Source organism: Mirounga angustirostris, unplaced genomic scaffold (genome assembly GCF_029215605.1).
Source record: "Mirounga angustirostris isolate CCGP_5_RB_7025 unplaced genomic scaffold, mMirAng1.0.hap1 SCAF_1, whole genome shotgun sequence".
NCBI classification, from domain to species: Eukaryota; Metazoa; Chordata; class Mammalia; order Carnivora; family Phocidae; genus Mirounga; species Mirounga angustirostris.
Genome location: NW_026991709.1, coordinates 127,026,207 through 127,051,129, shown reverse-complemented (window position 1 = coordinate 127,051,129; position 24,923 = coordinate 127,026,207). Strand labels below are relative to the sequence as shown.

General features: G+C 38.7%; 1 protein-coding gene across 3 annotated transcripts in view; it reads left to right on the top strand.

The window, feature by feature from the left end:
* The window catches only part of DNAJC13 (DnaJ heat shock protein family (Hsp40) member C13), a 123,951-nt gene that overhangs the window by 92,267 nt on the left and 6,761 nt on the right, over positions 1 to 24,923 (top strand). For 2 of the 3 annotated variants that reach the window (XM_045903786.3, XM_045903785.3), the window contains 14 exons: positions 1,372 to 1,485; positions 2,819 to 2,935; positions 4,270 to 4,447; positions 5,850 to 5,941; positions 8,134 to 8,233; positions 10,166 to 10,240; positions 10,465 to 10,577; positions 15,370 to 15,539; positions 15,689 to 15,731; positions 16,076 to 16,249; positions 18,014 to 18,193; positions 18,499 to 18,639; positions 20,405 to 20,548; positions 22,977 to 23,076. In XM_045903786.3, coding sequence (XP_045759742.1) covers positions 1,372 to 1,485; positions 2,819 to 2,935; positions 4,270 to 4,447; positions 5,850 to 5,941; positions 8,134 to 8,233; positions 10,166 to 10,240; positions 10,465 to 10,577; positions 15,370 to 15,539; positions 15,689 to 15,731; positions 16,076 to 16,249; positions 18,014 to 18,193; positions 18,499 to 18,639; positions 20,405 to 20,548; positions 22,977 to 23,076 — 1,741 coding nt within the window. The remainder of the gene's footprint in view (positions 1 to 1,371; positions 1,486 to 2,818; positions 2,936 to 4,269; positions 4,448 to 5,849; positions 5,942 to 8,133; positions 8,234 to 10,165; positions 10,241 to 10,464; positions 10,578 to 15,369; positions 15,540 to 15,688; positions 15,732 to 16,075; positions 16,250 to 18,013; positions 18,194 to 18,498; positions 18,640 to 20,404; positions 20,549 to 22,976; positions 23,077 to 24,923) is intronic. The other variant, XM_064587774.1, reaches the window with a different exon arrangement.

Here is a 24,923-nt window from a genome sequence, read left to right as displayed (position 1 = left end):
TGTATTTTGCTGGTGAGACATTCTTTCCATTCTTTGCAGGTTGTTGATAAACTACAGGGAGGGAAAAAAAGCATTTCAGAATCTTGGTCTGAACTCCCATATGGATTTTTCAAAATGCTTATTTTAAACCGCCAGTTCTCAAAGTTTTAAAATTCTCCTAAGAATGTATTTTTTTTTTTTTTAAGATTTTACTGATTTATTTGTCAGAAAGAGAGAGAGGGAACAAGCAGGGGGGAGCGGCAGGCAGAGGGAGAAACAGACTCCCCGCTGAGCAAGGAGCCCAATGCGGGACTTGATCCCAGGACCCTGAGATCATGACCTGAGCTAAAGGCAGACACTTAGCCTACTGAGCCACGCAGGCATCCCTCCTAAGAATGTATTCTTTTATCATTTTACTTAACATTTTAAAACAGTTTTATTTTAACATTTTAAAAATGTTAACATTTTAGGGCGCCTGGGTGGCTCAGATGGTTGGGCGTCTGCCTTTGGCTCAGGTCATGATCCCAGCGTCCTGGGATCGAGTCCCGCATCGGGCTCCCTGCTCCTTGGGAGCCTGCTTCTCCCTCTGCCTCTCTCTCTCTTTCTCTCTGTCTCTCATGAATAAATAAATAAAATCTTTAAAAAAAAAAATGTTAACATTTTAAAAACAGATTAATTGGTTTTGTCTAAGATGAAGGTAATAACCCACTGATATCCTGCTAGCATAGAGCTTTGTAAGTGTAAAATGTACAGAACTTTGTATTAAAACATTTGAAGGAGAGTCAAATGTCTATTTACACACTTCTAATTGAGAACTAAATAGACAAAGGGAAATTCCGCACCGTGGATGGCTAAGCAGTCAGAAGCTATACCTTCATAACTGCTTAATGCAGCCTTGAATCCGGGTTTGGCCAAGAAAATCTGAAGTGACTCTCTGCCCATAAATTTTGCTTCCCTTCATAGCGGTATGCTTCAGAGAGACTTAGATTTTGTTTTCAGATACATTTATGTAAAGTTAGTATGGTATGATTCTTTCTAAGCTTGTGTTTACTAAGTGTTTATTAAATGTTTCAGCACAAACTATCTCATAATTTTCACTGTAGCAGAGCTGCATGTTAAGGATGTGAAGTCATACTGACTCCGATTTGAATCCCAGTTTTCCCAGCTGAAGGGCTGTGCTGTGTGACCTGGGACAAATCATTAGATTGCTCTTAGCTTTGATTTTTCTCAGCTGCAAAATGGATAATATCAACAAACTTGTTGGAGTTATTGAGGCCCATTATGCTTAAGGCACTTATTCCAGTGCTTGGCGTGTCATCAACAGTTTCAATAAATGATAACTTGCACTCTTTTTTTCTAAATGTTACAAAACAGTAATACTCTGTTTCCTAGATTCTGAAGATGCTCAACAGCAACACTGAGAGCCCTTATTTGATATGGAACAATTCTACAAGAGCAGAACTACTTGAGTTTCTTGAATCCCAACAAGAAAACATGATTAAAAAAGTATGTTATTGTTTCATAAACTTCTGGGGTGACTTAGTCTCAAAAAAATATTCTCTGGGAACATAACTCAGACAGTTTCTCCATTTGGTGTTAATCAGGCCTACAAGTTTTGTTTCTCCATTTGGTGTTAATCTGGCCTACAGGTTTTTCCACCTAATGTGTGGCCCATGTAAGGAACAGCATTCTTGTACTTAATGATACATTCGTGATTATTGTTGTCCTGTTTACGTGTAGCTGTTCCCCATTTCAATGAATTTTTCTCTACAAAAGCACTCTTGTAATTGTTCTCTTCAGCCTCTTTTCCCAGTACATCGAAGTTGCTTTCTGGTATCAGAATCGAACAGTTTCTCCTGTCTTGCCACCTCCTAGTGGAGAATCTGTGAAGCTATGAAAAAAAAAACAAGACCGTACTGTGGCCAATAAGGATAAGGCCTGCATAATCCATACAGTAGATGGTTGAGACTTGATGGTTTAGCAGACAGTTAACATTTATGGGCTTAGAACTTACAACAATAAACACCACTGTTATGTCCTGAATTATTCAGCATTTTTTTCTTTTTAACTCATTTGATGATAGTCACTCAGAACTCTATATAGATTGAGAATTACAGAGCTGGGGAGAACAGGTCTCACATTTTTATACATCTGTTCTTTTACCAGAAGAAACATAATAGCATCTTTAACACTTTACAATTTATTGTATACTTTTCTGTATCATTTCAGTCCAACTTAAATTCTGTGTAATTTCAACCTAAATCTTCATTGGTACTGTTTTTTTCCCATTCCTCTTCTTTTTCCTTTTCCTCAAATGGAAATTCTTCCTGGTTTGGCAACCTCTGTAATATTACCATGTCTTTTTTTTTTTTTTTTTCCTTCAGAGACTCCATTTTCTAGCACTTTGACTCAGTGTATTACTTTTTAAAGGTCAGTCCAGATGTGTTCATTTCTTAGCTCCATCACCCCAGAGCTGACTAGGCCAAATGTCTGCTGAGTGGAGTGAGAAGAACCAAGTGTCATACTTGCTTTATAAACATTAGCTCTAAGACACTTCATTGGATGACCTCTGTGATCTTTTGAAATCTTAAAATGAGTTATAATATTAACCTTTGGACTAAAAAATAACTCCATGCCTATTGCAGAGTTCATATTATTAGTTGTAAGCATTAATACAGCATTGAGTATGCTTTGCGTCCCACCACAGTTTTCCTCTAGATAAGAAATGGAACTTCCAGGCTATTTATCTGTTGTTATTAAATTGAATATGGTTAGATTTATAAACCAGACACTGATGATTCTGATTTACATCTAACAGTCTATTTTCTTTTTTAAAAAGGGTGATTGTGACAAAACTTACGGATCAGAATTTGTCTATAGTGATCATGCCAAAGAACTTATTGTAGGGGAAATTTTTGTGAGGGTGTATAATGAAGTCCCTACTTTCCAATTGGAGGTAAGCTCTCTACTTTTAGTTTTGTCTGATACCTTCAGTCATTTGTTATTGAAAGCTACTAGTTTATTCACACTGAATAAGTTGAAATAATGTGTGTTCTTTGCCAAATGCCTTATACTAACCTGGGTATGTGATGGGGTTTACCATTGGTAATTTATAAGCCTTTTTATTTTGCATGTTGAAGAATTTAGTTTTGTGGATTCATGAAAATAAGTTATTCCTTACCCAACTATTTTTTATATTTTATGCATAATGCTACCTGTTGTCATGTGCATATGCCTTCAACTTGTCTCTCCTGGAAGGGCAAGGTCATTTACACATTCATTCCATCATGTACAATATCAGACCACCAGACAGAAGTACTTCTCTGGCCAATTATTAGAGGAAAATAAGAAAATACCAGTGGAAAACAAAGAGATTTTTTAGAAAATGAGGTCAAACCATGTCGTTTCTTGTGATGATCCCTAATCACTTTCAGAAGCAAAAGAGGAGCTTCTTTGTCTTCTAGAGCTTGGTGATCATGTAGGAATTTTTTGTTGTAGTTTTTTTTTTTTTTGGGAGGGAGTGGCAAGGAGGATTTGGTGGTTGCTTGGTTTGTAAAGAGGGAAGAAGTGAGGCTTTTGTTTTTGTTGTTGTTTCTTAAGGATTTTATTTATTTGAGAGAGAGAGAGAAAGCACGAGCAGGGTGTCGGGGCAGGCAGAGGGAGAAGCAGGCTCCCCACTGAGCAGGGAGCCCGATGTGGGGCTCAATCCCAGGACCCTGGGATCATGACCTGAGCCGAAGGCAGACGCTTAACCAAATGAGCCAACCAGGTGCCCCAGCGAGGCTTTGTTTTAAAGTTTGCACTTGGGAAAAAAAGGAATCTACTAAACCATAATGTATATTATGTATCACAGAATAATATTGTATAAATAGCTGTTAAGCAGGATGAATTCATTGATTTGTGAAGTCTCTTTGAAAACTGTCCTTCGAATTTATATTCTAAATATATATTTTTAAAAATATAACCAAATTGTAGAAGTTACATATGGTACTATCAATTACTTTGATTTGTAAAAGGGAGAGATATACTAATTCAGAATTGATATGCTAAGGTCCTGGTGGGAGTATATCAGATCTCTAATGTTTTGGGACAAAAAAAGTTGAGAAATGCTTTCTAATGCAACTGAGTTTTACTCCCCCCTCTGCCCCCAAATCCATAGGTGTTCATGTATATGTATAATTTAATTGTTCCATACCTTGAAGTTTTTTGGGGGGAAGGGGATGGTTGTTGCTCTGGAGTCTTATAGTTACTTCTGAGGGCACACATGTTTGTAAATATTTCTCCACTTAGGTTCCAAAAGCATTTGCTGCAAGTCTTTTGGATTATATAGGCTCCCAGGCCCAGTACCTCCACACATTCATGGCTATCACACATGCTGCAAAAGTGGAGTCAGAGCAACATGGAGACCGCTTGCCAAGAGTGGAAATGGCTTTGGAGGCTCTGAGAAATGTCATAAAATATAATCCAGGTGTGTGGATTTGATCACTACCCTTGATCAATAAGATCCTTACAATAATTCCAATTCTCAATTTTATCAGAGAAACTCAAAGAAAATAGTATAACGTAACAAGAATTGAGCTCTTAATTTTTTACCTATAAAAAGAGTAGGGTGGAAGGAGGAGAGAGGTCAAGGCATCATGTTTAGAATTCATATCTCTAAGAGAAAATGAGTCTCAATGAGTTGAAAAGACAAAATAACTTGATAGTATAAAATTTCACATTGATGACATAAGTTGACATATAAGTGCTTAAGTTAGGTTGATTTATTAGGTGATCTAATTTGTCTCTTCTGGTATCTAACACAGTGCTGTGTACATATGGGCACTTATATTTTTGAGAAACTGCAGGTTTTGGTGTATAAAAATTGAAATAAAGTGTGAGTTTTCATTCTTAAACAGCCTTAAGAGGACATTTCCAAAAATGTTACCACTCTTGCCTGACAGCAGGGAGATGCATGAGTGAAAATTTGAAAGCTTCCTCTAATTCTAACTTTGATAACAAATATGGAGTATAAAAAACCTAAAACAATACAAATTCGGTTAAGTAACTTGAAGACCCCAAATCCTTTTTATTGACATTTATCATTAACTTTCAGGTACTCTTTTGCTCTTTTCTGTATATATTCAGTGCTATAGTGGTTTGAAAATAAATTTAAAAGCAATCTATTTATAGGGTATTTTCAGACTCCTTTGAGGAGTCTTAGTGAATTATCTTCTGAAGCCTCAAAAAATTACAGATTACACTGTGTGTGTTACTACCATGTCGTAAAAGGAAAAATACACAGAACAGAGTCTTAATGTTTAATATTTTTATTCTATTAACAGAATGGTAGGAAATATATGGGATTGGGGTTTGAGGTGGGTAGTAATGGAAATACTATTCCGTTTTATGTATTTTCACAAGGAGTCCTTTGTATATCCATACAGTTGTTTGTAATGTAGTCCTCAAGTGGCAGAGTTCTAATTCAGTCTAAATTAAAAGCAAATGATGTCACACTCTCCCAAAATGTAATTAGGCTGAGGGGGGTAGCTCTAAGGTCTAGAGTAAAGAGTAGAATTACTACCTTGTACCCTTATTTTTTAAGTTGCATTTGGATTATGTATTTGGTATATTTCTTGGTTTTAGCCTGGAGGCTAGGGGTATGGATGGAAATGAAAACAAAACAAAGAAATTCTATCTTGCTTTTTGTCTGTTAAGATTTACTGCTGCTTAGGAGGTACTCCATTTATTTCATGTCACAAATGTTGAGAAAGGGTTTATCAGAGACTTATAATTGACAGTAAACAACAGAGTAGATCAGTTTTCTGAAGGTCTGTACTTTAGAGCATCTCTTAGGAATAAAAGATAAACCTTTTATTCTTATTTCCTAGGCTCTGAAAGCGAATGCATTGGGCACTTTAAGTTAATATTTTCTCTTCTCCGAGTCCATGGAGCGGGTCAAGTGCAGCAATTGGCTTTAGAGGTAAAGGAATTTTATATTAAAGTATGCTGTCTTTACTCCTATATGTGGTTTAGGCCTTGATTAACTACCATCTGGGGTTGAATGAAAGTATGCATGTATTTTCTTTTCTTTTTTTTCCTTCATTTTGTCTATTAAGCCAAGTAAATATGTTCTTAAAATTTACATTAGTATACTCATTTTGAGGAGCAAACATGACACAATGTTGTTCCAAGTGGTTCCCTGTGTGGTCGTTGTGTGTCATGCATCAGAACTTGGGGTGCATTGTGTAGTGTCCTGCAGTGTGGGTGAAGGGGGTGCTTTACTGGGGAAGCTTGGCAGCCAGAGAGGACAAGAAGAGGGGTGGGAGTTCCCTGATCTCACAGTCCCCAGAGACCAGGGCATACTGCTGGCCACAGACTGTAGGTTTGTGTTTAGAGGACAACCTACCCCCTTCCCTTCAGTGAGGGTTACAGACAGACAACTGGGCTGTTATGCTGTTTACGGGAGCTAAGAAAGAAAGCCAGCTGCCCAGAACCTTCGGGCTTTAGAGGTCCAAGAGAAGTTGGAAGTCCCTTTTTTAGGAGAATGAAACCCCTGGTCCCATGGGAAGCTGGGTACCGCCTTTTCCTCTGGGAGAAGCAGGAGGTCCCTGGCTACAGGGGTTTCCTTGTCTAGGCAACCTAGAGTAAGCTCCCAGGATCATTTTTCAGATGATCCTGCTAATTTTTTTTTTTTTGAAGATTTTATTTATTTATTTGAGAGAGAGAAAGCATGGGGGAGAGAGAGAGAGAGCACACAAGCAGGGGAGCGGGAGAGGGAGAAGCAGGCTTCCCACTGAGCAGGGAGCCTGATGCGGGGCTCGATCCCAGGACCCTGGGATCATGACCCGAGCTGAAGGCAGTCACTTAACCAACTGAGCCACCCAGGCGCCCCTATCCTGCTAATTGTAACATACACTATTGTAAAGAACACCAAATTAAACCCTGCAGTAACACGTTTATGAGCAGTTTATGAATTAGTCGAGTAATATGTTCTTATGTTGCATTTTGGTTTAAAAGATTGCATGGAGCACTGGGTGTTATACACAAACAATGAATCATGGAACACTACATCAAAAACTAATGATGTAATGTATGGTGATTAACATAACAATAAAAAATTAAAAAATATATTTTAATAAAGTAATGCAAGTTAGATTGGTCAAAAAGCTTAACAAGCATGTTCTTTTAATTGAAAAGCATTTCTCTACTTAATTTCTCCACGTACCTTATAACTTTGTAAATGAACGTTATTAAATCTAACGTGTTGGTTTGAGATGCTGACCATGTGGTTCAAGTTAAGTGACATTGATCTTTAGATGTATACTATAAAAGTTAGACTTGAGAGGTCATCCTCTTTGAAAGAAAAACATGCCTGTTTCTTTATAATAGATAAACTAAATCTGTTTTGCTGGGCACTGAAGACATTTACTCTCTCCCTCTAAAAGCAAAAGTAAAGTCCCAGTAGTGAGGATCATTATCTTCCTAACCACCCCCCACCCCAGTTCTGTGATTGGAATACATAGTTATGGAGCATGAACCAGTATAGGATTGAAGGATTCCTAATAACCTCGACATTGTGACTTATTTCTAAAATATTTTTTAGATTATTACATTTAGTTCTTATCTCTAAATTGACAGGGAACTAATATATATAATATGTATATATAATATGTACATGAACATTAACATTTTTAATTATTTTTATTATTTCACAAAAGATCAAAGTAATAAGGCCTATCTTTTATTTTTTTTTTATTTTTTATTTATTTATTTTTTTATTTTATTTTATTTTTTTTTAAGATTTTATTTATTTATTTGAGACAGAGAATGAGAGAGAGAGAGAGAGCACATGAGAGGGGTGTGGGTCAGAGGGAGAAGCAGACTCCCCACCGAGCAGGGAGCCCGATGCGGGACTCGATCCAGGGACTCCAGGATCATGACCTGAGCCGAAAGCAGTCGCTTAACCAACTGAGCCACCCAGGCGCCCAAGGCCTATCTTTTAAAATTAAACTCTTAAAAATTATTTTGTCCTCCAAACATTTTTTTTCACTTTTGTGAAGCCTCAAATTTATTTAGGTCTGACTAACTGGACTTCATTTTATTTAGGTCCAAATTTTATTAGGTCCAAAATTATTTCCCAAACTCTTAAAATCCTGTTGATTTAATTTTCAGGTTGTGAATATAGTGACATCTAACCAGGATTGTGTCAACAATATTGCTGAATCAATGGTTTTGTCCAATTTATTGGCTCTTCTACATTCATTACCATCAAGTATGTATATTTCATGAATGGAATTTTGGAAACCACAGCATGGCCAACCTATAGAGGGAGCAGTTACATAGCGAACAGAAGACCTCTGACAAAACATGATATCCGTATTTACTTTGGAATCTTTTAAGTGGTATTCTTTATATTAAAGTTGTCTTCCTAATTATGCTTTACATCAGTCAGTAACACTATTTTGTATTTCCCATTTCAAAAGTTGAAAGAGGTAAGAGAGTCCAAAAGCAAAGGAAAATAACCTAGGTTTTTCCGTTTTCTGAGTATGGTATGCACGTGAGTAATTGAGAATTGACCCATGGTTTATAAAGAAACATAATTGGTCTTGGATGACAGGAAAAAATGCTTAACATAAAAATTACCTTGTTTTCAACTTAGAATTCAATCCTGCATTATTTGTCCTTTACTGATTTGATGCAGATAGAGATTATTACCACCAAGGTGAGATCAGTTTTTAAAAATATACCTATCTTATTTCCTGAATATAGCCTGCGCTGATATAGGCTCTTTTTAAACTGTGCAATTGTCTAACGTAGTAAGTAGTGTGTATTTGTGCTACAATCAACCTTGAGATTGCTTTTCAAGGGCAATTACAGTATAGCTCCAACTTCACCACTGCCTATCAGAATACATTATTCACTTGGCTCTGGAAGCCGTGTTGCTCTTGACTCACACCTATCTACCTCCTTGAGAACAAGAACCTGTCTCTTTCATTTTATGCCTCAGTGCCTTGCACGCAAGTAGTGCAAGTTCAGTGACTTGAATGGAGTTGAATTTCCATTGAATAATTTTGTTTTCTTTAATAAATGACATTTGAAACAGTTCTCTAAAATGACAGCTTTTGAAAAGTCATTTGCAGATTATTTGTGTCATACTTACAGCCTTAGTTGGTTTTTCTTTTTTATTGGTTTTCAGTAGCTTTGTGAGGCTTCAAACAATGCAAAATTCACTGACTAATGAAGTAAAGAATGTTACAAAAATCATAGTTTGAAAATTATAGTCCAATCACTATTTTAATCTTATAGGTTAAATAGCTGACATCTAGCTATCTCAGTCTACTCTGCTGTCATTTATATTTTAGACTAAATTCTCTCTCTTCCACTGTTTGCTAAGGGATATTAAACACATAAAATATTTAACCTTCCTGTACCCCTTCCAAAGACTTGTTGTTTTCCTTCGAAACTATGTTTAAACAGTGGTGCATTTTCAGTAAAGTATTGTTGCTTCTCTTGGGAACCTCCTTTTGAATGTGTGTTTTCCTGTATGTGAATGGGGCCCAGCCCGGGGACCTGCCTTTGTTGTTGCCTCAGCATCAGCCTAATACTTGGCAGCCTCCACCCTCTTTGCCAGCTCTTACCCCTTTGGTCACCTGTCTGCCATTGCTCTTTGACTCTGGAGGAGTAAAGTCCAATAGCTGAGTATACTTTGATGGCAAGGGATGAGAGGTGTGTAGGCTGTGTCCGGAAGGATACTGTCATGTCTTAGATTGGAGCACTGTCTTACAACTGCTGCTTCCTACTCACTTCTCTAAGGCCGGAGCACCAGATAAAAATCTTTGATGCCTGACCAGTGTCTTCAGGGTGGTTCCAGGAGGTGAGAAGATGTTGCCTGTGTAGTGAACAATAAGGTAGAAAGACAGTATGGCACAGTGGTTACGAGTGTGAAGTTTGGAGTCAGAAAGACCTCTGTGTAAAACCCAGCTATACCACTCAGTAGCTATGATACCATGGGCTGGTTAAACTGGGCCTCATCTTCTTCATTCCTAATAAGGCCATGATAATACCTGTCACTGGTTATTGTGAAGAGATAAGTGTGATACCCTCTGTAGAACACCTAGGTCAGTGCCAGGCACAGAGCTGATGCCCAGTAAATGTCAGCTAATGTGGTGATTATGCATTCCTTGAAATATCTTTTGCCCTGCAGGTCGCCAGCTTGTTTTAGAAACTCTTTATGCTTTGACATCAAGCACAAAAATAATCAAAGAAGCAATGGCAAAAGGTAACGTACAGAGTGCTTTCTCATCCAGTCATGCTCAAAATAAGTGAAGCTTATTTTGAACTGTTTTGTGTAGTCTGCTAAACTAGAAAAAGGCTTTGTAAGGCTTATAATTAAAACAAACAAACAAACTGCATTAAGTTGACCTAAAGTTGAAAATGAATTCAGCTGATCAGAAAAATCATATTCTTTATAGAATAAGTGCTAATTCTTTTTTTCCTTCATAGGAGCTTTGATTTACTTACTAGATATGTTCTGCAATTCAACACATCCACAGGTTCGAGCCCAAACAGCGGAACTTTTTGCTAAAATGACCGCAGACAAACTAATAGGTCCAAAGGTGAGCACAAAATAGGTCCTTAGAAAGAAATTATTTAAGCTCTGTTACTTTGATATTGATTTCATGAAGTTTACCAAAGTCTGATGGTGAGGATAAGGACATGATTTGATGTGAACGTTGAAGATTGACGTACTTGAAATTGTTGCTCTATATTACTACTTTGAGAAAAATTATAGTTGGAGAAGCCTGTATTGGAATTGAGAAGTCTTAAGACGGTGTTTAGATTGTGGTGTTAAACTGTTTACCTTCCTTGAAGAAAGAACAAAAGTATGTGTTAAGTTTTGACTGAAGATAATTAGGTTAGACTTTGACACTGTGAGGATTGGCCCGTGGACGCAGCTAGTGAAGGGGAGATGGCGATCTGTGTTCTTACGCAGCCCACGCCTTTGTTAGTAAGGCCACTTTGGGAAGTAAGTCCACACAGGCACGTGAGTGTAACAGCCTCTCCATTCCGCAAGGAGATCTTTCGTCCAGAATCTGGAGATGACCAGATGCTCTTTGGAAACATAGTCCCGTTTGTGGACCAGGAACGTGTTAAAACAGTACTTCTAAGTAGAATTCCACCCAGACACAGGTGTAGTCAGTCTCCTATTATTGACTCAGTTTCAGCAGAAGTAGTGCTCGCTGGAGCAGTCATTGTGCTAGCGCTTAAAGCAGCACCTCAGGGAAACGTGTCCGGACTCAGAGGCTTCCCGAGCCCCCACTTCCAGAGTCGATTTTACATCAGTGGAACAATCTGGAGGGGTGCCTGGGTGGCTCAGTCGTTAAGCGTCTGCCTTAGGCTTAGGTCATGATCCCAGGGTCCTGGGATCGAGCCCCACATCGGGCTCCCTGCTCAGCGGGAAGCCTGCTTCTCCCTCTCCCACTCCCGCTGCTTGTGTTCCCTCTCTTGCTGTCTCTCTCTGTCAAATAAATAAAATCTTTAAAAATATATATATATGGGGCACCTGGGTGGCTCAGTCATTAAGCGTCTGCCTTCGGCTCAGGTCATGATCCCGGGGTCCTGGGATCGAGTCCCGCATCGGGCTCCCTGCTCCGTGGGGAGCCTGCTTCTCCCTCTCCCACTCCCCCTGCTTGTGTTCCTCTCTCGCTGTCTCTCTCTCTCTCTCTGTCAAGTGAATAAATAAAATCTTTAATTGAAAAAACAAAAAAACCAATCTGGATTTAGGTTTTTTTCCTTGTCTCGTCTCTAGATCTGGATATTGAGAATGTGACATAGGCCCTGAAAACAATTTTACTTTGGGAATAAAGTTAACAGTCTGTCATCACAAGGGTTGATGAGGGAGAGTACATTTGAATGTCTATAGAAAGGGTCCATAAAAGTATGAATATTGATATTTAATATTGAGTTCTCTTAAAGCTAGAGTTGGGTACCCATAGTTGTAATATTCAGTATTACATGATTTAGATAATGTTTTAGCTGTTTAAACATGTACTGGAGTTGACTTCGAGCTCTTTAGTAATTTTTGTCCTTCAAAATACATGAGGGACAAATTTTATCAAGGTGACTATATATACAGTTAAATTATTTGTATAGGAACAACACAAGTACTAGCTCCTTTATTGAATGGTTTGCAGGAAGGTATTTTAGAACTGGGATCAGTAAACTTTTTTTCCCTTTTTTGATAACAGCTTTATTGAGATATAATTGACATAGCATACAGTTCACACATGTAAAGTGAACAATTCAGTGGTTTTATTATATCCAAAGGTTGGGTAACCACTGTCAGTTTTCATCAATCCAGGGAAAAAAACTGTTCCCTTTAGAGGTTACTCCCTATTCCCCTCTTCTAGCACCTGGCAGCCACTAACTTACATTCTAGATTTGTCTTTTCTGGGCAGTTCATATGAATGAAATCATACAATATGTGTTCTTTTGTGACTGGGTTCTGTCACTTAGCATGTTTTCAAGGTTATTCCATACTGTTGCGGGGCGCCTGGGTGGCTCAGTCGTTAAGCGTCTGCCTTCGGCTCGGGTCATGATCCCAGGGTCCTGGCATCGAGCCCCACATTGGGCTCTCTGCTCAGCGGGAAGCCTGCCTCTCCCCCTCCCACTCCCCCTGCTTGTGCTCCTGCTCTCGCTCTCTCTCTGTCAAATAAATATTAATAAAAAAAAGTTATTCCATACTGTTCCAAGTATCAATACTTCATTCTTTTTATTGCCAAATAATATTTCCTTGTATAGATACACTGCATTTGGTTTTCCATTTATCAGTTGATGGGCATGGGACTTGTTCCTACTTTTTGGCTGTTCTGAATAGTGCAGCTGTGAACATTTGTGTACAAGTTTTCATGTGGATATGTCTTTTTATTTCTGTGAGAGTAGAATTTCTGGATCAGAGGGTACTATTTAACGTTTTGAGGAATTGTCATACTGTTTTCCAAAATGGCTGCACCATTTTACATTCCCACCAGCAGTTTCTGAGGGTTCTAATTTCTCCACAGCCTCTCTAACACTTGTTATTAGATAATCTATTTTGATTATAGCCATCCTAGTGGGTGTGAAATGGTATCTCATGGTTTTGATTTGCATTTCCTTGGTGACTAATGATGTTGAGTATCTATTCATATGCTTATTGGCCATTTGTACATTTTCTAAAAGAAAAATGTGTATTTGCATCTTATTCTTTAATTGGGTTATCTTTTTACTATTGAGTTGTAATTGTTTGGATACCAGTCCCTTATCCAATACATGATTTGTAAATATTTTCTCTCATTCTATGAATGTCATTCTATTTTTTTTATGGTGTCTTTTGAAGCACAAATTTTCTTTTTTTTTTAAGATTTATTTATTTGTGAGAGGGAGCGTGAGGGGGAGGGGCAGAGGGGGAGAGAGAGAGAGAGAGAGAGAGAGAAACCCCCAGCAGGCTCTTCACCCCACACGGAGCCTGACACAGGGCTCGATCTCATGACTCTGAGATCACAACCTGAGCCGAAACCAAGAGTCAGACGCTTAACTGACTGTGCCACCCAGGTGCCCCATTGTACAAAATTTTTAAATTTTGATGAAGCTCAGTCTGGTTTTTTTGTTGCTGTTGTAGCTTGTGCTTTTTATCTCATATCTAAAAACCACTGCCTAATCCGAGGTTACAAAGAGCTATGCCTATGTGTCCTCCTACTAGAGTTTTATAGTTTTAGCTCTGGGATTTACATCCTAGATCCATTTGAGTTAATTTTCATACATGATGTGACATGGGGGTGGGACCACTAAACTTTTTCTATAAAGGAAAAAATACAGTAAATATTTTATCCTTTTTGGGTCATCTGATTTTTTTCACAAATACTCAGCTCTGCCATCATAACAGGAAAGCAGCCGTGGACAGTAACTGCGTAAATGGTCATGGCAGTGTTTCCGTAAAACTTTGTATACAAAAACAGGTGGCAGGCCAAGTTTGGCTCCTGGTGTACCAACTCCTGTTCTTGAATAACTGAGTAGCCTGGACATAACTCTGAAGAATTTGCATTATATAAATTGTTTTACTTAAATGTTTAATGATATTAGTGAGTGATCACTTCCTGTTTGAATTCTCTCATGACCAAGAAAAGTTAAATACTTCCTATTTTGTGAATGCTTTTACGTAACTGACGTAACTTCCTTTAGTTCATTGGCTGCTCAGGAAGTTCAGAACTAAATTTGTAGTATATCACCATCAGTTATGTAAAGTTTTTGATGTTTCCTTTGTGTACTGACTTTATATTACTCTTCGTTCAAATAAGTTTTTGACTATCTGCTACATGCCAAGGGCTGAAAATACAAGCAATGAGTGAGAAAGACTAGGTCAGGGAAGCTTTCCAGAAGATAAGTCTGAGGGGCAACTGGGTGGCTCAGTCAGTTAAGCATCTGCCTTTGGCTCAAGTCATGATCTTGGGGTCCTAGGGTCAAGCCCCGCGTCAGGCTCCCTGCTCAGTGGGGAGTCTGCTTCTCCCTCTCCCTCCATCCTTCCCCCTTGCTTGTGTTCACTCTCTCTCTCTCTCTTTCAAATAAATAAAATCTTCAAAAAAAAAAAAAAGTTTGAGTACAGGCTCAAGGGATATGAAGGAGAGAAAATCATGTGAAGACCTCAGGAGAAAACTTAACTTCCCAACCTTCATTTTCCCTTTGTCTTTAGGCCTCCAACTAATTTTCAGTGTGTGTGTGTATTGGATGCATTATTTTTACTGCCCCCCCCCTTTTGTTTTAAGTAATCTCTACACCCAGTAGGGGGCTTGAACTCACGACTATGAGAGCAAGAGTTGCATGTTCTATTGACTGAGCCAGCCAGGCACCCCTGTGTTACTTTTAAAGCTGCATTTTAAGTCCTTTTTGGAAAAAGGCACAGTATAATATAAAACACAGTATAGCAAAATAAATGCACTTGAAAGGCACAAAGGCACCTTGAGAAAAATTTGTTTGCAAGGGCAGGCGGCATGGGGGAGAGTTGGAGGGACAGGCCAACCAAGGGTATTCTGGGAAGAAGAAATAGTGTGTGCAAGGCATGATCTAGCAAGGTGTGCTCTGGACAGTATATGCATCAGCAATATTGAATTTCTTCAGGGGTCTTAAATTTGAAGAAGAGAGAAGAAATGAAACTGGATAGGTACGTAAGAGCGGGTCATATGAGTCTTGTTAAAGTTACCTTTGCATAAACCAAGTTTGAATCTCTTCTCCCACTCCAGGCGGTTTGGATAATAGTTAAGGCCCAAATCAGCCATACCACAAATACATCAATATTCCATCCCAGAGAAATACAAAGCGCACCAAACACTGAGCTGTCCAATAGGTCTTTTTTCTTTCTCAAACCCCCTCATATAGGTCCGCATTACATTAATGAAATTTCTGCCAAGCGTTTTTATGGATGCCATGAGAGACAACCCTGAAGCTGCTGTACATATTTTTGAAGGAACTCATGAAAATCCCGAGTTGATTTGGAATGATAGCTCCAGAGATAAAGTGTCTGCAACAGTTAGAGAAATGATGCGAGAGTAAGTCAAGCATTCGGGTAAATCACCAAAAAGGACAGATGTTTTCCACATCTTCCGTCACCTCTTTAATATTTATTCTAAAGGTTAATGAAAGGGTATTTTGTGACTGATATTTGATATATTTCCCCCTCCTTTTTTTTCCCCCCAAGGCACTTTAAAAATCAGCGAGACAACCCTGATGTAAATTGGAAGGTAAAACATACTTTTATTCAGAGGAAGGAATTCTACATTTTACTGTATTTTTTGTTGATTTGTTGTTGTTTTTTAATTCCTACTGAGTCAGTTTAATGACTATTAGATATTTCGTCATTAAGACATTTAAATATTTCCCTGGAAAACAAGGTTTTAAATTTAAAAATAGGGATATTCACTTTTTAAGTAACCAATCAAAGCACCTTTTTTTGAATTTTATTAAGGGAAATAAAACGGTAATTATAATTTGATTATATTAATAATCATTAATGGGATTTGCATTTTTTGTGTCATGTAGGACTAATGCCTAAGTGACTTGACTGTGATTCTTTCTTTCTTTAAAGTTGCCTGACGATTTTGCTGTGGTGTTTGGAGAAGCAGAGGGTGAACTTGCTGTTGGAGGAGTTTTCTTGAGAATCTTTATTGCACAACCAGCATGGGTTCTAAGGAAGCCCAGAGAATTTCTTATTGCACTATTAGAAAAATTAACTGAGTTCCTGGAGAAGAACAATCCACATGTAAGCTTCAGCCAGCAGCAAAACATTTCAGATAGTTTGCTAAATATACTGATGGTGTTTCTGTTAAAACACCATCCTCATTGACCATACATTAAGAATTGGCTACCTCTTTCAATATAGCAGCCACATTTAAATTCAAATATACGTATACATCTTTTTTGGGGCATTTCAAAAGTGAAACTCGTTAGCAAAAGAGTTATTTCTGAACCAAAGTTGGAGATGTCTATTTACAGAACGCTATTTCTAACAACTACAGAGGCTCTAAAAGAAGGTTTTTGCCACCCCATTTCCAATGACTACATAATTTTAAGGAGAAACCTAAAGGTTCAGTGTTCCCCTGGAAGTGTGTTCTTCACTCAGCTTTTCATATATGACTGGGATGACCCTCATGAAAAAAGTTGACAGGAGAGTAGTAACTATATGAGTGAACCTAGAACTTGTGTTCAAAGCCAAAAGCTACTAGGGAAGCAGGAGTGAGAAAGTAGCCTTGGTCTTCATTTGCTGAGTCAGAAATCCTGGTAGTATATAAGGTTTTGTTATTTAAACCTTTAGATTAAAAATAATTGAGGGGGGCGCCTGGGTGGCTCAGTTGGTTAAGCAACTGCCTTCGGCTCAGGTCATGATCCTGGAGTCCCAGGATCGAGTCCCGCATCGGGCTCCCTGCTCAGCAGGGAGTCTGCTTCTCCCTCTGACCCTCCCCCCTCTCATGCTCTATCTCATTCTCTCTCAAATAAATAAATAAAATCTTTAAAAAATAAAAAAATAATTGAGGTACGTGACTGTTGTTACATTAAACAGGCTGGCTATGGGGGAAGGTGATAAAGAGCCCAGGCTGTGTTATTAGATGGTCCTGGACCCCAGCACCAGCTCCAGTACTGACTAACTCTGTGACCTTGAGCACTACTTCGTGGCTCTGCCTCATTTATAGATGGATCACAGCTCCTGTCCCTAAGGCTGAGGTTTTAATGAGTTTTGATCTATAGAGGGTCCTTAGCATAATGTGTGGCACATATCAGGTACCTAGAAATTACTGGTTACTATCATTAGCTTAGCAGAAATTCAGAAAAAAAATTATTAGTTTACCAGATATTTGCATATGTCACTTTCCCCCCGTCATGTTTTCTCTTTACTAGGATTTTTACTATATACATAGTTTCCTTAAAAAAAATGAAATGACCAAAAAGCAGAAACTTAGGGGAAAAAGAACCCCACAATATTTCCTCATATCACCGTTCTTTGTGGGCTCATTCCAATTTCCATGTTCATTTAAGATGCTGTCGTTGCGTATGTCTGCATATAATGGTGTAAGTTACAGGTCTTTGCCATCCACAACAGAAAGTGCCTTATGGCAGCCAGACCTGTTCAGTAGGATTTTTAATAGAACTGGGAAACACATTTCATGATTTCTGCATTCTCTTGAACTAGTGATGTTCCCTGATACTCATATTTCTATAACATTGACTAAAACTATCTAGTAATATCTTTTGGGAGATGATCTCTTAAACCTGCAACAGAAATGATATATGACATGGCCCAATGAAAGGCTGCTTAGATTAGCATATGACATTCTTAAAGTCCTTGGAATTCATGCCTTTTCTCAAGATGGGAAGTTTGTTGTTTTCTTAGGATTTGTGAATCAATTTTCAAAAATCAGCACTTAGAATTTATAGATCTCTAGGATAGAATATCAAATAATTTCCAAGGATGTTTAGGACTTACTTTGTCAGTATTTTATAGTTTGTTGGTTTGTTTTACACCCTCCAGGGAGAAACTCTGGAAACTTTGACAATGGCCACAGTATGTCTCTTCAATGCACAGCCTCAGCTGGCTGACCAGGTCCCACCATTGGGCCACCTCCCCAAAGTGATCCAAGCAATGAATCATAGGAACAATGCCATTCCTAAGAGTGCCATCCGCGTTATCCATGCCCTGTCTGAAAATGAGGTATTTATGAATGCATTTAGTAGCTTATAATTCTGGAATTTATTTATGTTCCCCTCTTCCTGATTAATGCATATTGCAGTATAAATCCCCTCCCTACCACGTGCCTTTCTGCATATGAACCAACAGTATTGTAACAACTCTTAAACTAGTTCAAATGGTATAATTAATAGGAGACTGAATTTGAATTCATTATTAAACTTGAGCTGAATGGAGGTTTTTCATATATTTTTTGTATTGTGCTAAATGAAATACTGCTGTTCTACAAATAACATTCTTTTTTTTTGCCGGGGGTGGGGGCCACTTAGCTGTGTGTTCGAGCCATGGCATCTTTAGATACCATTGGCCCACTGATGAATGGAATGAAAAAGCGACCAGATACTGTTGGTCTAGCCTGTGAAGCAATTAATCGAATGTTTCAGAAGGAGCAGAGTGAATTAGTGGCACAAGTAAGTGACTTTCTAGATTCAGTACTATTTTAGGAAAACAAACATGCCAAGTGAATAGACTTAGCACTGATTTGGTTTCTCTGACTTAGGTTTAATAGGGAGATAACTTGTGGGTTTGTGCATGCATGATTTTATATTTTATACACACATACACAGGCTCATACATATATATGTGTATATGTTATATATACACACATACGTACATTCATACACACACTGATAAAGGTGGACCAACTGTCAAAAATCTTACCAACTTCAGGGCACCTGGGTGGTTCAGTCGGTTAAGCGTCCAACTCATGATTTTGGTTCAGGTCATTATCTCACAGTGGTGAGATTGAGCCCCATGTCGGGCTTTGTGCTGAGTGTGGAGCCTGCTTGAGATCTCTCTCTCCCTCTCTTCCTCTTCCTCTCCCAGCCCTCTTGTTCCTGTGCTCTCTTTCAAAAAAAAAAAAAATAATTTCAAAGTACTTTAGTGATGTTTAAATTTTAAATTTTGGTTTTCTACTAAGCATTTATTCTTAGCTTGCTTTGTAAAATTTACTTCCTGCTCTTTGGAAAGACTCACTCTGTTTATTGATGCCTTCATTTCTTAAGGCATGTTTAAGAAATATGCCAAGATACTGTCTTTTTCAAAGAGACTACCCTCCCACCTAACGTAAATAGGACTTGGTGGATACCAATGTAGAGTAGACAGACCCTAAAGGAACAAAAACCATTGCAAAAGTGATCTTTCTAAAATACAACTCTTAAATATAACTGGGTCACTGTTCATCTTAAAAACTTTTCATTGGTTTCCCATTACCGCCAGATGACAAAGTGACAGTTGACATCCGTAGCCTCAGTACAAGCCCTGCATCTTTATATCTGGCCCTCCAATTCTCCTGGCCCCTGTTCCTCTCCCATTCTCTATCCCCACCCACCACTTGCCCCTCATTTAGGCAGGTTAGAAGTACTGGGTACCTCTCAAAGAAGTAACCGGATGCTCTGAAGTTCAAACTTAAAATTGGCTTGGAGGGGGTTGTTGCATTGGAAAGAACTTGAGCTAGTACTACCCACTTGATGGCCCTGTGACCTCAGGCATGACACATAAACTTAACAACATTCAGATTCCTCATCTGTGGAATAGTTCTGATTCCTCACGGGGTTGTTAGGAGAATGGTATCTATAAAGGGAGGTACACTCACTAAATGTTAGTTACTTCCACCTCTTCCCTTTGAGCTTCAGGGTGGGTAGTGAAAATTGTGTGATACCTGAGTATTATCTAACTTTTATTAGGCTGATGGGAAATGTATGGTGAATGCAAAGGTTGATGTTTTAAGAAGACATGAAAAAAAATATTAAGATACTTCAAATTTTGTGCCCATTTGTGTGGTTGTGATTAGAAGCAGCAGCCCAGTATGGTGGCTAAAGGTCATGTTCAGCACTTTGTGGGCCTACATACAGATTCCATCACTGTCTGTGACTATCAGGTTTTACGCTCTAGGTGATGATTTTTCCATCAGTAGTAACCATAGTGGCTGCGTCATGACATGTTGTGGGGATTAAGTAAAATAATCAGTCTGCAGCATTTAGAACAGTTGAACGGCATGGAATAAAATCCCATTAAGTAAGAGTGTCCTTATCATTAGATCTATAAAAGAAATCTTTATCTGCATTAAAATGAAAGAAAGGAGTTTGTCTTCTTCCAGGTATGGGTCTGGGGTGAAATTGTTTCTTCAGTGAATTTTTTTCAGCATATTTATATATGCTTAATATTTTCTTTTAGGCCCTGAAAGTAGATTTGGTCCCATACCTCTTAAAATTACTCGAAGGCATTGGCCTTGAAAATCTCGACAGCCCAGCAGCCACTAAGGCTCAGATTGTTAAAGCTCTCAAGGCCATGACTCGAAGCCTGCAGCATGGAGAACAGGTGAGTCTGCACAGGGGTGACTTCAGTTTGCTGGGTACAGTAGGGTAGTCGCCGAGCCAAGGGTCTTGGCCATGGATGATCTTTGCACCTCTCCTCATAGACTCAAATAGTCACTTAGCTGGGGGGGTCTTTTTTTGAATACTGATAGCATGTTGTACATTTCAAGAAGAAAAATGCTGGAATTCTTCAGCATAGCAGAATATTGAGCATTTAGTGCTGGTTAAGGTTAATGTTTAGTTCTAGGATTTATTGCTGGGTAGTGATAACCACATTCATTAATCCCATAATGCCATTTCCGAATGCCATTTTAGTTTTATCCTCTTTCTTTAATACTGTGTCAGTCGCATGCATATGCTGACTTCCAGCTGGCCCAGTAATTTAATTTTCCTCTTTGGCTTCATTCTTATTGTTGCTTCTGAGGAGTTCCTCATTCAGTGTTATCGTCCAGCATTATCTACTAAAGCTCTCTTGCTCTGTTTTTTTTTTTTTAATTCAGGTGAAATTTACACAACATGAGATTAACCATTTTAAAGTGAACAATTAATTTGTGTTTTGCGTATTAACAGTGTTGTGCCACCACCACCCTATCTAGTTCTAAAACATTTTATCACCCCAAAAGGAACCTCTATACCCATTAAGCAGTTCCTCCCTATTTCTCCCTCCCCCCAGCCTCTGGCGAGCACCACTTTGTTTCCTGTGAATTCACCTATTCTGGATATTTCGTATAAATGGAACCATATAGTATATGACCTTTTGTGTCTGGTGTCTGTCATTTAGCATGTTTTCAAGGTTCATCATGTTAATAGCATGTATCGATGCTTCATTCCTTTTTATGGCTGAAATATTCCTATATGTATATGCCACAATTCGTTTATCCATTCATCTGGTGATAGACATTTGGTGTTCTGTTTTGTTTTTTTTTTTTTAAGATTTTATTTATTTGCCAGAGAGCGAGAACACAGGCAGGGGGGAACGGCAGGCAGAGGGAGAGGGAGAAGCAGGCTCCCTGCTGAGCAAGGAACCCGATGCGGGACTCGATCCCAGGACCCTGGGATCATGACCTGAGCTGAAGGCAGACGCTTAACTGACTGAGCCACCCAGGCGCCCCAAGACATTTGGACTGTTACTCCCTACTAATGTTCTTTCATAGGTTTAAATTGTCTTTTAGTGATTCCACTGTGTTTGTGTAGAGTCTCACTAAAGAAACATTTGTTATGCCATTGTCCGTTCTATCCGTATCACCATTTGAACATTTTAAAATAATATTAAAGAAGAGAGGCCACATATCTTGCTGCAGTCATGAGCTATATGTTTAGAAGTATTTGGGTTTTTTTTTTTCTGTGGGCGTTCTGAACTTGCCAAGCAGAGGCACTCCTGTGTACCATGTACAGGCAGCTGTCTTACCCTCGACCTGCCTCAAGATTTCTGTTGATGAAATTAGCCAAGTAACCCTGACACCCATCTTCCAGTCTCAAGGGGAGGAAACAGGTGTGATAATTTTCAAAATAGCAGCTCCTCCACCACCTTCACAAGTAATTACTTCCAGTGGTGGCTCGAAGCTCGACACAGGGAGTCTCTTGGACTCGCATGGCCCTGTGTGTATCTCTACTCTGTTGCCTGCCACCAAATTGTCTGGCGCTGGCTGTCTCCCCCACTAGGACTAGACTATAAGCACTTCAGAGACAGGCTGTCTTTCTCCTCTTTGTGTCCATTGTGCCTCCACATAAGGAGGGAGGTACCCAATAAATATTTGATCTGAATGTTAATATGCAAAAGACAGCCTCTGAGTTTTTTAATATGTATCACACAGAAATATGTCCTTCATCTTAGTCCATTACACTCTACACACATATTTTATACTCCTATATATACATACATACATCACAGATAGTATTTACCCATTTTACATGTGATACTCTGGTGCTTCCTGTATTAAACTGTTAATCTCAAGCATGCTGATCACAATCCTCTTAATCGATTTCATAAACTTCTAACAGGTCACAACCCATAATTTGAAAGGCTGCTTTAAGTTTTAGTTTGAGTTTGTAGCATCTTCTCCCCAGACCCCTTCCTTGGGAATACTTCATGAGCTCATGACACACTCTCAGCCAGTTTTTAGTATCACAAGAAAGTCTTCCTGCCCAACTTACAAACAAGCCAGTAAATTATAGGTTCAAATACCAGCGTCCAACTCTAGAGGGAAGATTGACTTCTTAGGAACTTCTTTGGGTCTGGTTTAAGGAGATGTGCCTCTCCCAGTACCTGGTATAGAGTGATGAATGCTAGGTCTCGCTCCATCTTTGGATCTTTCCTCAGCTGACCTTCTTCCTTTTGTCTTGGAAGTTTGCTTTTTCTCTTTAGTTCTGTCTTCCAGTACCCAGTCCTTATTAATTAATTTGTGCTCAAAGAGTTTGCTCTACTTCCCTAGGTGAATGAAATCTTGTCTCGTTCTTCAGTCTGGAGTGCCTTCAAAGATCAGAAACATGATTTGTTTATTTCTGAGACACAAACAGCAGGATACCTCACAGGTAAACCGCACCTAATTGGTTACTCTAAGACATAGGGCCACAGCCACTTGAACCTTCCTTTTGTCCTGACTAGACTGAATGTAGCACTTAGAGTTTCTTCCTAGGCTGCTAGCCACCTGTCTTGGGGATGCTGCGGGCATGCGGTGGACCTCTGGGGTTAGCCCTGGACAGATGTCAGCTGCTGTTGTGTTGAATGTGTGCTGACTGAAACGTGGACCTTGGTCAGTTGTAACCCAATTAATTCATGGTGTCATAGTTGCATTTGGAGCATGATATTAAAATGTTTATCTTCAGCATGTAAAAAGTATAGAGAAATATCTACTCAGAAGTATCAGTATCAGAAACATGGTAGCATCGTTCCATTTCTGCCAGAGTAACAGTTTGAAACTCCAAATATGTACATTCATCTGTGAAATACTTTCCTTCTAAGTTTCTAGTGGTGATTCTGTAGTTTTACAAAATATTTACAGTTTGTCCTCTCAAGGGAAGAAATATGTGGGTACATAAAGGAAAAGATATTTTATTGTGTAAGGATCAAAAGATCATAACATTTTTGAAGTTCAGGACATTTGTCCATTTGACACACTAATTGCATAACAATTTTGGAATATTTGTTTTCATACTGGCTTCTGTTTAAAAAGAAAATCGTACCATTTTATTGCTTGCTATATCTGAAGATGAAATATAGTCTCTGGTGTAAAAGTTTTCAGTTAGAAATTAACCTTAAGAATAATAGGTGGTTTTTGCTATCTGCTTGTGTATAGTATGTATATATATATATATATATATATATATATATATATATATAAAGTCAGCTCTGCATCCTCCTCCAACCAGAGAGGATGTGGGTAGACTGAGAGGAAAAAAAATAGTACCCACTGGTTTGCATGCCAGTGTAATTGTTTTAGTAATCCTGATCACTAGTATAGAAGTTTATAAATCAGGAAGACTAAATCTTGAGTATTTAAAAATGGCAACTTCAGAAAACATTTTGCTTGTTTTTAATTTTAGTCTCAATTGTGACACTGCTGCTTTTTTCTTCACTATGACCGCTTTCATCTGAATCCACTAAAATGTATAAGCTGAGCCCTAACATTTATAAACACACGGTGCTTTGATTGCCAGCCCTGGGTGTACATGAATGAAGAGCAGTGTCATAGGTCTCACTTCTAACTTTTCCGTTCCCTGTCCTGTGATTTCTATGGAGAGAAATACCTAGAAAATGGTCTTTGTTTATCTCCTATCTCTCTTTCAAATTTGAAGTAAAGTTGTAGCTTCTAAGTAAGAGTATGTTCTCTTAACAGGCACACTAAAAACTTTATCTCCTTAGACTCTTTTCCCAGAAGTTTACATAATACCACCTCTTTGTGGCATTACATTCATTACTTTGTATCTAAGGATGTTGTGACTGGAAAATCTGCCTTATTTTTTTCCAGCTAAAAATAACTACTCATTTAAAGTTTGGCCCTGAAGACTAATAAGATGTAGATTATAAGCTTCCCTACAGGGAGACCTCTTTTTTTTTTTTTTCTAAGATTTTATTTATTTATTTGACAGAGAGGTAAAGAGCACAAGTAGGCAGAGCAGCAGGCAGAGGGAGAGGGAGAAGCAGGCTCCCGGCTGAGCAGGGAGCCCGATGCGGCGCTCGATCCCAGGACCCTGGGATCATGACCTGAGCCGAAGGCAGACGCTTAACCGGCTGAGTCACCCAGGCACCCCTGGGGAGACCTCTTCTAATTTGTTGTGATCTCCGTTGTGCTTGGTGTTCATTGACTTGACTTAATAGAGTAAAAGACTTGAGATGGTACTTGACTTACTAACAGGATGTGGGCCGAAAGGGTCTGTGG